A 13,040-nucleotide genomic window follows, 5' to 3' on the forward strand; every position below is an offset into this window, starting at 1 on the left:
TTATGCCTGCAGGGCCTGTCCCCCATCCCCACCAGAACCTGCCCCTACAACACCCCTAACTGGACTGGCTTTATCCCCTGGCACTGGCAGTAGTTCCAAGGGTGGGAAATTGTCTCCAGGCTCCCAGATTGCTGGAGATGGAGCATGACAAAGACAAGTGTCATAAAGCACAAGTCCAGATGTCCAGGTCACTGTAACCAGCTGCCTGCATGCCTGTGCTGCAAACCTCTGTGTGATGCTCACAGGGCTTGGGGAGCAGCAGCAGCTCTAGAAGCCCCAATACTTCTGAGTCTCCCGGCCAGTTTGAAATTGTGACACACCTTGCTAATTCTGGAAGTGATGACCAGCTGTGCCTACTTTGTCCAGTTTGGGCAGGCACCTCAGGCTCTGCTACGCACCTAAGGCTCCTGTATAGGCTACATAACACCCAATAGGCAGAAATTAATTTGTGCACTCCTAAAATAATTGAATACCTTTAAAGAGCCATTGCTGCTTCTTTCCATGAAGGTTGCAAGGCAGACACACGACACCTTCTAGGCATTTTAAAGCCAGTGTCCATCACTGTGGCTATTTACTACACATCCGCCATTATCTAAAGCAGTAAAAAAAATAATATATATATATATATCTTAATCTCTGCTGAAAAATGTTCCTGGGGAGCCGCAGGGGTTGGAGCTGCCGCGGATTGCCGGGCTGGCGGGTAGCAGGCAGGCAGGGTGTCGCGGCGATGCGCGGCGTTTCCGCGGGAGCCCCGCCAGGCTGCGGGCGCAGGCACGGCCCCCGCCCGCGCTCCGAGCCCGCGGGCCGAGGGCTGCCCGGGCCGCGGGCCGCAGCAGCCCATGTGATGCTGGGCTAGCGCCGCTCGCTCCCCGGCCCTTCCCGCTCGCTCGCTCGCTGTCATGGCGACTCCCAATAATGTTACTCCCACCAACTGCAGCTGGTGGCCCATCTCGGCGCTGGAGAACAACGCGGGGAAATCCACGGAAGGGCAGGAGAATCACGACCCGACAGACCCCGCTCTCAAATCGCAGGACAGATTGGTTTTGTACCACTGGACCCAGTCTTTCAGCTCACAAAAGGTAAAGGAAACGATCGCTCGGCCGGGCTCCCGGGCGAGAATCACCTCCAGGTTCCGGAGCATCCCTTTGCCTCGGGAGGATGGATGGAGGGATGGATGCACTCAGGGGAGAACGAGGGGCTCAGCCCCGTGGCTGGTGCGGCCAGGCAGATCTTTGTGCCTTTTAACAGCATCTGTCCGCGGAGGGGATGGGGATGGCATGGGGATGAGGATGGGGGGGGGGCTCAGCCAAATCTTGCCTTTGCTTTGGTATCACGGCTTGCACCGGGAGCCGCCTCGGTGCTTTTGTGCTCGCTCCCAGCCCCACACTGGCGTGGCCGGGAGCGCACACAAAGGCAGAGCCGGGCCGGGACCACCCTGCTGCTGCGGGAGGAGAGGCAGCCCCGAGCCGGGCTGGTGCCCCGGAGAGGATCCCGGACCCCAGCACGCAGCGATGATTCACCCCTCACACTGCAGCAGTGCCCTGGAAATTCTATTCACGGCTTGCCCCAGCAAGAAATCCCGTTTTCCAGACAATAGTAAATGCTCATTTCGCAGCACGGCAGCTGTGTAGCAAACCCAACCTTCTCCCCCGGCCGCAAGCTCCCCATCGTTCCTAAGCCATTAGCACCATATGGAGAAGGGGCTGTTCGGAGGGGTGGGCGGTGGAACACCAAGTTCCCCGGTGCCAGGGCCTCCCCGAGCTCCCCAGCCGGGGGAGGGCCGGGGCAGAGGTGCCCGCTCCTGCGAGCAGACACAAAGGAGGGAGGATGCCCAATGCAGCAGGGTGGCTGCACATGGTCGGCACCGCCACCGTCGGCAGCACGGGAGCGACGGGCTCGGGATCCGCACTGGCGGGGGATGCTCGTGCCCGGCTCCCCGCGGAATTCCCCAGGAATGTTTTGTCACCCCAGCCTGGGATCCCCCTTTGGGGTGCTGGCAGGTACCCCGGGAGCCCGGGATGCCTCATGCCCAGCAGCTCCCTCCTGTCAGTCCTTCATCTGAAAGCAGCACAGGGAGCTCAGGGCTGGACACCCCAGGTGGTACTGGCTGAGGTTTATTTATCAGCTGGGAGGAAAAGGCCAGGAGCGAGTTGCAGTTGAGGAATCCAGGCTTTCTCTTGTTTGACTTTAAAAGAAAAAATTAACTTGCCAGTCCTGTGAATAATTAATGACTAATACCCTGAGAACTCTGAAGTAGTCACAGAAATGCTTATATATGTTAAATTGTATTTTTAGCTGCTGCTAGTTGGATGAAAACATGTACTTTTGCCTCATTCAGTGGTTCTGTAAATCATGGCTTTCTCACATCCCCCATGGGTTTTTTTTTTTCGTGTTTGACATACTTAGTTCATCATAGTCAGGTTTTATAACCCAGAAGCCTAAAATGCCATCCCTGAGTGCATATTCAACACTGTCTCATGGACAGAGCAGAGCAGCAGGATTGGGGTGGGGATGGTGGTGGTGTCCCACATCCAGCCTCCCTCCTGCCTCCTCCTGCCCCTCTGCAAGGCTGGACTCACCTTTCCCACCCCTGAGATGTGTTGGTGTCACCCCCGCAGTGCTGCTGGTGGTTCCAGTGCTGGAGGAGAGCAGGGGAAGGGGAAGGGGGAGGCAGCAGGTTTGACACAAGAGGTGTGAAGGTGCTGGGTGATGCCCTCAAGCTAATGTCAGCATGGAGGAAGAGGAGGAATGCTGTGCAGGGTGACAGGGCTGCCTGGAACTTCCCAAAGAACAGAGCCTTCACCTGGTAAAGGCAGAGTCCACTCCTGGGAGTGGGACATACCTGAGTCAGCATCCAGGTCTCTTTCAGCTAGACAGCAGCACTCACTGGGTGCACGTGTAAGGCGTTGCTGCAGCCCTGCTTCCTCCTCTTCCTCCTCCTTTTCTTCTTCACATATATGCTGGGACATTCTGGGATCCACAGCAGCATCACCCTCCCAGCTGGAGAGCTCCTGCCTCCCTCCACCCACTGCTGAGGGATTGGCTCTCAGCCCTCCAGCTCCTCTGCCTGTCACACAGGCCACCAGGACCAGGGAGGATGGTCCATGGTTCTGAGAAGACAGGATGGTTTTGGGTATCCCCTCTTTGCCAGGAAATCAAATTCTTTCCTGGCTGCCTGGGTTTTGCAGCTGTCCCATGGCAACAGCTGCTTGGCTTCTTGCAGGGCAAGCCCGTGATCCTGGCATGTCACAGTGTTGAAGTTTTAGGGAAGGGTGTGGGGGTGTAATGGGGTAGGGGGACTGGAGACCAGCTTGGTACGTGGCTGAGCCCTTTCTCCCTGGCCCCTTGGCCCAGGTGCGGCTGGTGATCGCAGAGAAGGGGCTGCCCTGCGAGGAGAGGGACGTCAGCATGCCCCTGATGGAGCACAAGGAGCCCTGGTTCATGCGGCTCAACCTGGGTGAGGAGGTGCCTGTCATCATCCACAGGGACAACATCATCAGCGACTACAACCAGATCATCGACTACATGGAGAAGAACTTCACGGGAGGTAATGCAAGGCCGGGCTGTGCCTCAGAGGAAATTCGTGTCTACTCCACATTCTGTGTGTTAAACAAATCTGCTTTATTCCTTTAAAGTTTCATCTTCACCCCAGAAGATCAGCAAGCCAGCAGCCCTCCCCAGACTTTTATGTTTTCCCATGAAATTGAAGAACTTCCAGCAGAAACCCTCTGCTGGAGGGCTCTGAGGGGTGTGGTAGTGAAGTCCCCCTTTTTTTGTCCTGGAAGTCACACTTCCAAACCAGAGAATTTCTCTCAGTCCCATGGTGCATGGTGGCATTTCACCAGAGTCCCCACTGGGTCACAGCCCATGGAGCACTTCTGACTTTAGGCACATCTGTGCTTTGTCCCTGGGTAATTGTGAAAAGGGGCCATAGGGGCCTCTGCTGAGAGAATGTGGGTGTAAGCCATGTGCTGCTGCTCCTCTCCCTGCTTCCTCCAGGATTCCTGGGCCATTCCATGAGCAGGGGACCCTGCTGTCCCTGCTGCTGCTGTGCCTCAGAGGAAACAGCCTTTTTAAAGTCAAAAACAGCTGGCGGTGCTGAGGCCCATGAGAGGATGATGTGACACAAACCCAGAGGAAGGGACAGCCAGGAGAGGGAAGCTCATATTCCCTTGGAGCAGGGCTGCAGGCCTGCTGAGCCCAGCACACCAGGATGCTGAGACAGAGCTCAAAGTCAGCTTTGCTCAGCAGCTGGGTTGAGCAGCCTCTCCCTGGCATCTCACACCCCTTCACCCTCATTCCCCAATCCTGGGGGCTGCTGGGCTGGGACACCCACCAGGCAGGCTTCAAAGCTGAGCAGGGATCTCAGGCTTTGCCATCACGATGTTTGCCCCAGCATCCATCCCCTTGCAACAGAGACATCAAAAAACATCTCAAAATAGCTCCCGAAGCAAGGGCGCCTTGCCAGCTCAGCTGCTGTCCTCTCCTGGCCCTGCCACTGTGCTGCTGCTCTGTGGAGGCACACAGCTCACTCCCCAGTGGGGCAGCAGGGATGGGTCCATCAGGAGGATCCCACAGCAGCAGCACGTCCTAGGGAATGGCAGCTGCTTTCCTGCGTGGCAGCAGCCCCAGCACCAAGGGACATCAGGGGGTGTCAGACCCTGCACCACTTCCCTTGGTCTCTGCAAAGGGCAGGTGGTCTGGCATATGTGACAACAGGCTGTCCCCAGCAGGAGGGGGACACAGAGCTGGCGAGCGCTGGGAAACTCCTGTCGTTGAGATTTTCCAGCTAGGTGCAGTTTCTTACCTTTTTGCTGGGAAATGGAGAGGGCCCAGAGCATCACTCCCTGCTCCATGCTCTGCTCCATCCTATCACCCAGCAGTGCAGCTGCCAAAAGCATTACCAGGATGTGGCAGTGCTGATCTGAGGGGGAATTAGCCACCTTGCAGAAAGTTTGAAAAGGCCTTTACAAGGTATTTTTACTAAACTATGTTTTCCCCTGGGCTAAGGGCATGGCCTTTATCAGCTGCTTACACACACTGGGGGCCAGCTATCAGTGAAGGGTAGTGTGTGGAGAAACATTTTTCTTCCCCCTAAAATAGCAGTGAATAGTGCCAATAAGCCACATTTGAGGATGCTTCTCATTAGTACACTGCCCAGCAGTGCCCAGAAACCACAGATCAAGGCAATATTTCTTCCAGGCAAGAGTGTCCTCTAAGGTCTGCACCCCCTTGCACAGCCATGGAGTGCATCAGCAGCCCCTGTGTGCAGGTTGCTGTGGCATGTAAAGGCAAGTCAGGGCATCCCAATGAAAAACCTCCCTGGAATGTGCTGAAGGACGTGGGCTGGTGGCCAGCACGCTGCTATTTCATTGTGGTTGCTCCATCTTCCTGCGGGATGGAGCAGTCCCCCTGGTTGTGCTGTTCCCAGCCTCAGCCCCAGCACATCAGCTGCTGGCCAGGAGCCCTGTGGAAGGAGCACACAAGCTACAGGTCAGTTATTGTTTCACTCATCTGGCCACTTTTCTCACTTTTCTTGATTTTCCACCAAGTGGGTGGAAAATCCCCTCTTGGAGAGCTGGAGCCCTGGCAGTGCAGGCAGCGAGCAGCCCATGGCAGGGAGGAGCCACCAAAATATTTGCTCAGGGGACAGTGACACTAATGACTATCAGTGGGAACAACTCTGTGGAGCCTTCCAGCAGGGACACTCTGGGTCAGAGCCACAAGGAGATTTCCAATACAGGAGGTACCAAAATCTGCCTGGTTCTCATCCAGCCACGGCACAATAATGGTAAGGCCAGATCCCTGCCAGCTGCATTGCCTGCAGCCCAGCTCCTGCCACCAGCAGCAGGGCTGGGCAGAGCACAGCTGTCACTTCAGGCCCTGAAACAAGGGGCTGCCCTGCCCACATCTGCCAAAGTCCTTCTGGCAGAGTGGCCCAGCTCAGGTGGGGGAGCGGCACGGGGAGAGCCCAGTGCTGCAGACAGGATGTGGGCAACAGAGTCTTGGTGGTGGATTTACTCACTGCCTCTGAACTGCTTTCTGCAGACACTATAAACATTTATGATCCCTTAAAAAACTATGAGAGTTAAAAATCTTGGGGCAGACAAGAGCAAGGTTTTGCTTCTTCTGGTGTCACCTGCCATGTGTTTTGAGCTGACAGTTAATAAAAGGCACAATGCAAACCGCCATCCATGGAAAGTGAATAAACCCAACAAGGCAGGGAGGAGCAGAGCCAGCCAGGGCAAGGGATGGTCCTGCAGCTGAGACCTAGCTGAGCATGGAGGGAAGATACACTGGGCTTCTTTGGTCATCTACTCCAATTGCCCATTTTTGGGATTTTCAAACAAGCCCAAGAGAATGAGGTACCTCACTGCCACTGGAGTGAAGACCATGTAACTCAGGAGATCCTAAACTCAAATCCCCATCTTTTAGCTCTTTTCTGCAGACCAGGAAGATTTTTCTCCCATTCTAAGAGACGTGAAATTAGAGTGTGGAGACTCAGGGCTGGCTGCAGTGACCCCAGGGCACACGAGGGCTCTGGGGCTGGGGAATGACATCCGCACACTCCCCTGCGATCCCGCGGGTTTGCCCACCTCGGGGCACAGGCTGGCTGCTCTTCTGGCCAGGATGGGCAGCAGGGAGGGCGAGGGCAGAGCGTGGCAGGTTTGAGTGGCAGCTGTGCCCCAGGCAGCCCCGCTGGCTCAGCAGGATCGTGCCCTGCTGTCGGAGGGGCCGCTGAGGAGAGCTTGAGCCCTGCCAGGAGCCGCTAACAGCTTTCCTTGGCCCTGCAGAGAACGTGCCGCAGCTGATCCCCGAGCCGGGCAGCCTGCTGCACTCACGGGTGCTGCAGTACCGGGAGCTGCTGGACTCGCTGCCCATGGACGCCTACACGCACGGCTGCATCCTGCACCCCGAGCTCACCACCGACTCCATGATCCCCAAGTACGCCACCACGGAGATCCGCAGTAAGTCGCCTTCCCAGCCGGGCTGCCCAGGGCTCCCCAGCTCCCTCAGGCTCCGCAGCCCAGCCAGCCACCGTGCCCCTGCTCATCTCCCCTTTCTGCCAAAGGACAGGAGCAGAGCTGGGAAATGGCAAAGCACAGCTCATCTGGGAGTTGCAGGCATCCTAGAGAGACTTCCTAACTCAGGGGGTGTCCGTGCTTCCATGGGCCATGCATGCTTCTCCTCAGCTCTTTCTGGGGCACAGGAATTTGCCCCTTTCCCTCCAATAACTCTAAGGGCAAAGGCAGGAGAGAGCAGCCAGACTGAGTTGCAGGCAGTGGATGAATCGGCATAAGTCTGTGTACCTGACCTTCAAGTGCTCATGAAACATTGACGATGCTTAATATAACTCAATGGCAGGGATTGCTCCTGGAGAGAATTCCCCGCCAGAAAAGTGACCTTGTCAGGAGGGTATGGGCATGTCCCAGGTCTCTCCCTTCCTTTAGGCTCTGGCCCCAGGCTGAACCCATAGAAAACAGTGTTCCCACCCCCATCCGTTTGGTGTCCTGGGTCCCAGATGGTCCTGCTGAAGTGGGATGCACTTGTGCACAGAGAGAAACAGGCAGTTCCTGAGGTGTAGCTTGTGGTCTGCCCTGCTGACACCCGTCACAGACAAGTGTCACCAAGTGTCACCTCCACCCCCAGACCTTGGGCTGACACAGGCCAGAGCCCATCCCTTCCCCAAAGGGTGCTGCTGTGATGGCTTCAGCCCCCATCTGCCTCACATCACCTCCCCAGCACTTTTCTGATGTCTCTGAACACATCTCCTTGTCCAAACCTCGGCACTGATGGCATTTTTCCCAAGCCACGGGAGGGGTAGGAGCAAGTCCATGGGCTGATGGTGTCCTTCCTCCCCAGCTCACCTTCTGCTCTCAGGCAATGGCTCAGCTGCCATTGTCCAGTGGGTGCTGAGGGGAATCGATGTCGTTGTGTCCCACGGAGAGGGTGAACTGAGGTTCCAGGCTCTCCCAAGGGGAAGGAAATCAGGATGATATCCAGATCTCCACCTGAGTTGCAGCCCCAGGAGAGCTGGTTGGCAGCCTTAACAGGCACAAGCTCATGGCAGAAAACAGGGAATTTCAGCGTTTTATGGCAGTGCACAGCCTGCTGCTGGCTCCCACCCGAGCCAGCCCTGCCTCAGCACACTGGCAGAGCCAAGGCCTCCCTTGTGGGAGGGAACAAGGAGGGAAAGACAGATGGTCCCTGGCAGGAAGACATTAGCCCAACTTCGGGTAATTCATGCTATCCATTAGGTGTTACTCTGCCTCTAGGACTCCTTTCTTCCTTTCACTCTGCTCCTTTACCTGCTTTACACAAAGCCCTTCCCATCCTCCCTATGCCCAGAGAGGCAGAAGGGTGAGCATCTCTCCATGCTCATGATGGGCTCCACACCGTGGAATTGCAGTCTCAAACCAAGCCAGGGAGGAGCAGCTTCAGCCAGGAGGGAGCACTCCCCCCGTGCCCTCCCTGCCCACTGCTCTGAGTGTACACCTGAGTGTGGGCAGCCAGCTTGGACATCCCAAAGGTTCAGCCTGCTGGGGATGGAGCTGCAGGAGCCCAGGGCTGTCCTTAAAACAGCAAGCAGCAGATGGATTTTCCAGCAGCTCTAGTATGAATCCAGCAGGGGAAATGAGCTGAAACTCCCCTGAAACTCCCAGGCTGGGACTCACCCCAGGGAGGGGGATTGGCCATACCTTGGAGCCAGCACTGCCCTGTGAGCTCCTTGTGTGCAGGGACAGCTGACAGAGCCACAAGCCCTCAGACGTGGGAGCACAGCAGCACTAAGCCATGAATTTGGCTCATTTTAGCTCTCTGGGATGTTTCTTCTTGGTGCTACAGCTATATTATGTGGCAAGCACATTTCTCTCCCTCTCAGGATTTTTCATAGAGGTGCACAGAGAGAAATGAAGGAGAAAACAATTTCTATTTCTGCTCCTTGTTTTTCCTATGTGGAATGTGTTTGGAGAATTGTTTACTTGGAGTGAGTGCTTGATTGGATTCTGGTGAGGATTGTTTGAGCCTGGTGGCCAATCCAACCCACCTGGGGCTGGACTCTCAGAGAGGGTCACGAGTTGTGTTAGAGCTAGAGTCAGAGAAAATAGTATGTAGTTTTAGTATTCTCCTTTTATAAAGTATATTAATGTATTTTAGCACAGTTATAATAAAGAAATAATTCAGCCTTCTGAATTGAGTCAGACATGGTCATTTCTTCCCATTGGGTTCGCCTGCATTTACAATAATATTCTGGCTGCAGGATGAGGTGATTTGCTATCAGACACTGCTCATCCCAGCCTCTCTGTCTGTCCCCCCCAGGACATTTAGCTAATGCCACCACAGATCTGATGAAGTTGGACCATGAAGAGGAGCCACAGTTATCTGAGCCTTACCTCTCCAAGCAGAAGAAGCTCATGGTGAGTGGGTCAAAGCCACACACATCCTTGGTGCTGGGGGAACATGACTCACAGACCTGCCATGGGCACCTGATGCCCTGTGTCCCTGCATCCATTTATTCCACATTCTAACCCTGCTCTTCACCCAGGCCAAGATCCTGGAGCACGATAATGTGAACTACTTGAAGAAGATCCTTGGAGAACTTGGGATGGTGCTCGACCAGATTGAGGCTGAGCTGGAGAAGAGGAAATTGGAGTACCAAGGTAGGCACTGGGCTGTGTTTATGGGGTGCTTTTCCATACGAGGCTGAGGTGCAACACCAGAAACAGCCAAAAGCTTTGCACCTGATTAACAACTTCCGTGGAGCAACCACTGGTGGGTCTGGGGCTGCCTCTGGGCTCTCCTGGTTTTAAGTACACTGATGTTTTTGCAGCCATGGTCTTACTAACCTCTGGCAAACCACCCCTGCACCCCTTGCCACAGGGAATAGCAGGACCCCTGTCCTCATGGATGCTTTTTGAGAGCCCCAGAGTCATCACAGGGTGATGGCAGGTGGACTCTACCCCAGCAAGGGACTGACAGTGACTGTTGCTCTGGTTTAGGAAGAAGCAGGCTGGCCCCAGGCACTTGGCCACGAGGAGCACTGGCTGCTGAAAGAGCAGAGATGGGACATGTGCCACAGCCAAGCCCTCACCTCACCAGGCTTTGGCACATCCCAGCCGAGCTTGGGCAGGGAAACCCAGGACTCTGAGGGGCCCTGGGGGGAGAACCTTTACAGAACTTGCGTCACACGCCAGCAGGTGGGAGAGAGGGACACCAGCCGTCCCTGCCAGCAAAGACACGGTGCTGGGAGCCTGCCCAGAGCAGCCCTGGCACTCAGGGCTGCCTGGGCACAGCTGGGCAGCACTTGTCCTGCCATCACCCCTGGATGACGCCGTCCTTCCTCTTTTCCTCACTGCTGGCAGGTCTCAGAGCCCCAGCCCCAGCCCCGGGAGGGCTGCCAGCACCACGGTGCAGAGCAGAGCCCAGGCACATTAATGGGGCTGGTCCCACAGCTGCCCCTGCCCTGGCGAGCCTTGCGTCACTCTCGGGCCACACTGGAGGGCCCTGGGGGTGCCAGGGTCAGGCCCTGCAGGGCATCGGGCTGGGGATTTACCAAGAGCCCTGGTGTGCTCACAGTGACATCCTGCCTTGCCCTAATTTCCTCAAAAACCCTCATTAACCAGTGTGAGGGCTAGGACAGCAGAATTCAGCCTAATGAGGGGCCCTGGGAGGACATCCCAGGTGCCTGGAGCAGAGGGATTGCTGCTGCTCTTGCCAGCACCCAGGTTCTCCAATGCCTTCAGTCCTTGTGTGCCTCTCCTGCCCTCTGCTCCAGAAGCCCAGACTCCCACCATGGCCTGGTGAGGATCTCAGCAGTGGGCATGATCACCACTTTGGCAACTTCCCAGGAGCTGCAGTGCAGTAGCTCCACTCCCACGCAGCCCAGGCTGCCGGCGATGCAGGCGGGAGGAGGGTGGGAGGTGCTGCAGGAGCACCAGGAGACCCCTGCCACAGGCTCCCCCTCCAGCTGGGACAGGCTGATCCCTGCTGGGGATGCAAAGGGAAGAGTTGCCTTTGCCTGTGCTTCTACCCCACTCAGTGCTGGGCAGGGGTGCAAGGGGCTGGAGCAGCCACATTGGACTCCAGACCTCAGCAGAGGCGCCAGCCCAGAGCCAGGAGGGCCAGGGATGGATCACAGCTCTCTCCTGAAGTCACCATCCTCACATGTGCTGTCTCCTTCACCTGCAGCAGTGCCTGGAGTGAGGCAGTGCCTCAGCCCTGCTCCCCTCACCGCTGAGCAGAAGCACCCACAAGGTCCCCACCACTCCCAAGAAGCTCTGGCTGCAGCACCCCCACAAGCCATTAGTCACTGGAAATATTTATTGATTAATTAGGCACAGGCAATCTGTCCACTTGGGCAGTGCCTCCAGCAGGATTAGGCAGGCTGCCAAGCAGCTACAAATGAGGGTTGCTAATTACCCATAATTGCCCCAGCCTGGTCCCGCAGGCAGCCCTGCAGCAGCAGTGCCTGCCTGGGGTGCTACACTGGAGCCTCTCTTCTCTTTCCTGGTACAACTGCCACAGGACAATGAAGAGCTCCACAATCAGGAATCTGGAGCAAAGCTGACTGAAGGTGGATTTTTGTGCTCTTTCTGATGTTCTTTACCTGCACCTTCTTTCATCTCCCTCAGCTCCATCCCAGCTCCTCGGTATTGAAAGGGCAGTGAGAGAGTGCTTAACAATATCCTGGACTGAAACTGCTTTTTCCAGCCTAACAGCAGCTGGGTTTATTTTTGGATGTCTCTCTAGTGGGGTTATTTCTGGGATCACCCATTATCAGGGGCTCTCAACCCTTCAGTGTCTTTCTTCATGTCCTGCATTCACACTGAGCTCTGTCTCCCCAAAAGCCTGGCTCTGGCCACAGAGGTGCTGCCAGGTTTGGTGTCCTGGAGCAGGGTCCCTGGTACAGGAGAGAGAACAAAGGCAGAACCTCCCCAGCAGCACACAAGGGAGAGCAGCCAGGCCATCCAGCAAATGGTTTTGATTCCTGAGGATTTCTCACATCCCTAAAATAGGCCAAGCTGACGTGACACTCCTGAAACAGCTCCTGGTGCAGCCAAGGGCAGACACTACTGCTCTCTCTGCATTGACACAGCAGAAGGGGTCAGTGCTCGGCATCTTCCTTCAAGGGGGGCAAAGGGCTCTTTTCCAGGGACCTCTGGGTACAGGAGGATGCCATTTCCTGCTGCTCTTGATTTGGGGGAGAGGCAGCAGAGCTGCTTTGCAGCCAGCAATTTGTATATTCACAAAGGCTAAAAATCATCATCTCATATTCCCAGCTTTTGGCAGCCCCAGACTCTCCATCATCAACCTGGTAGATGGGCTCTGAGCTCCGGGCCCATCAAAGAGCTGGGAAAAAACACCCCAGATTTACAAATGCTCCTGCCAATGTGGACCTTTTGAGCAAGATTTTAGGTGCCCACCCAAGGGATTCTTACCTTTGTTCTGTCTCTTCTCTCTCCAGGGCAGAAGTGTGAACTTTGGCTCTGCGGATGCGTCTTTACTTTGGCTGATGTCTTGTTAGGAGCCACCCTGCACCGCCTCAAGTTTCTGGGACTCTCTAAGAAATACTGGGAAGATGGCAGCAGACCTAACCTACAGTCCTTCTTTGACAGGATACAGAAACGCTTCGCCTTCAGGAAAGTTTTGGGAGACATCCACACCACGCTCCTCTCTGCAGTGGTACCCAATGCCTTCAGGCTGGTCAAGCGGAAACCTCCCTCCTTCCTTGGAGCCTCCTTCCTGATGGGATCTCTGGGGGGAATGGGATACTTTGCTTATTGGTACTTAAAGAAAAAATACATCTAGTGCTGACTGCTTGGTGTTTAGTTTGGTGTCTCTGTGCTGTGTGAAATTATGATGAAGCCTCAGTAACTGTAATGAAATTTGAAGCAAGGTAATGAATAATTATATTGTTTAATGTAACATTCCATAGTCTAGAAGTAGAAACCTATACTGCAAGGAAATAAGACAACAACAACAACAAAAAAGCGTCAACTTGTAAATGCCTTTTTTAGGTTTAGGTATTCAACTCCAGTGAG

The 13,040-nt window shown here is 55.3% G+C and overlaps 1 protein-coding gene across 1 annotated transcript; it reads left to right on the plus strand.

The window, feature by feature from the left end:
- The first annotated feature begins 793 nt into the window (after positions 1-793).
- Positions 794-12,816, plus strand: GDAP1L1 (ganglioside induced differentiation associated protein 1 like 1). Its single transcript, XM_021540920.3, has 6 exons — positions 794-1,079; positions 3,355-3,547; positions 6,795-6,968; positions 9,319-9,416; positions 9,545-9,659; positions 12,464-12,816. Exons 1-6 carry the CDS (start codon positions 900-902, stop codon positions 12,805-12,807), a joined length of 1,104 nt encoding a protein of 367 aa, XP_021396595.1. The 5' UTR covers positions 794-899; the 3' UTR covers positions 12,808-12,816.
- The last annotated feature ends 224 nt before the right edge of the window (positions 12,817-13,040 follow it).

The sequence above is a fragment of the Lonchura striata genome, chromosome 17, assembly GCF_046129695.1.
Source record: "Lonchura striata isolate bLonStr1 chromosome 17, bLonStr1.mat, whole genome shotgun sequence".
In the NCBI taxonomy this organism is placed as follows: Eukaryota; Metazoa; Chordata; class Aves; order Passeriformes; family Estrildidae; genus Lonchura; species Lonchura striata.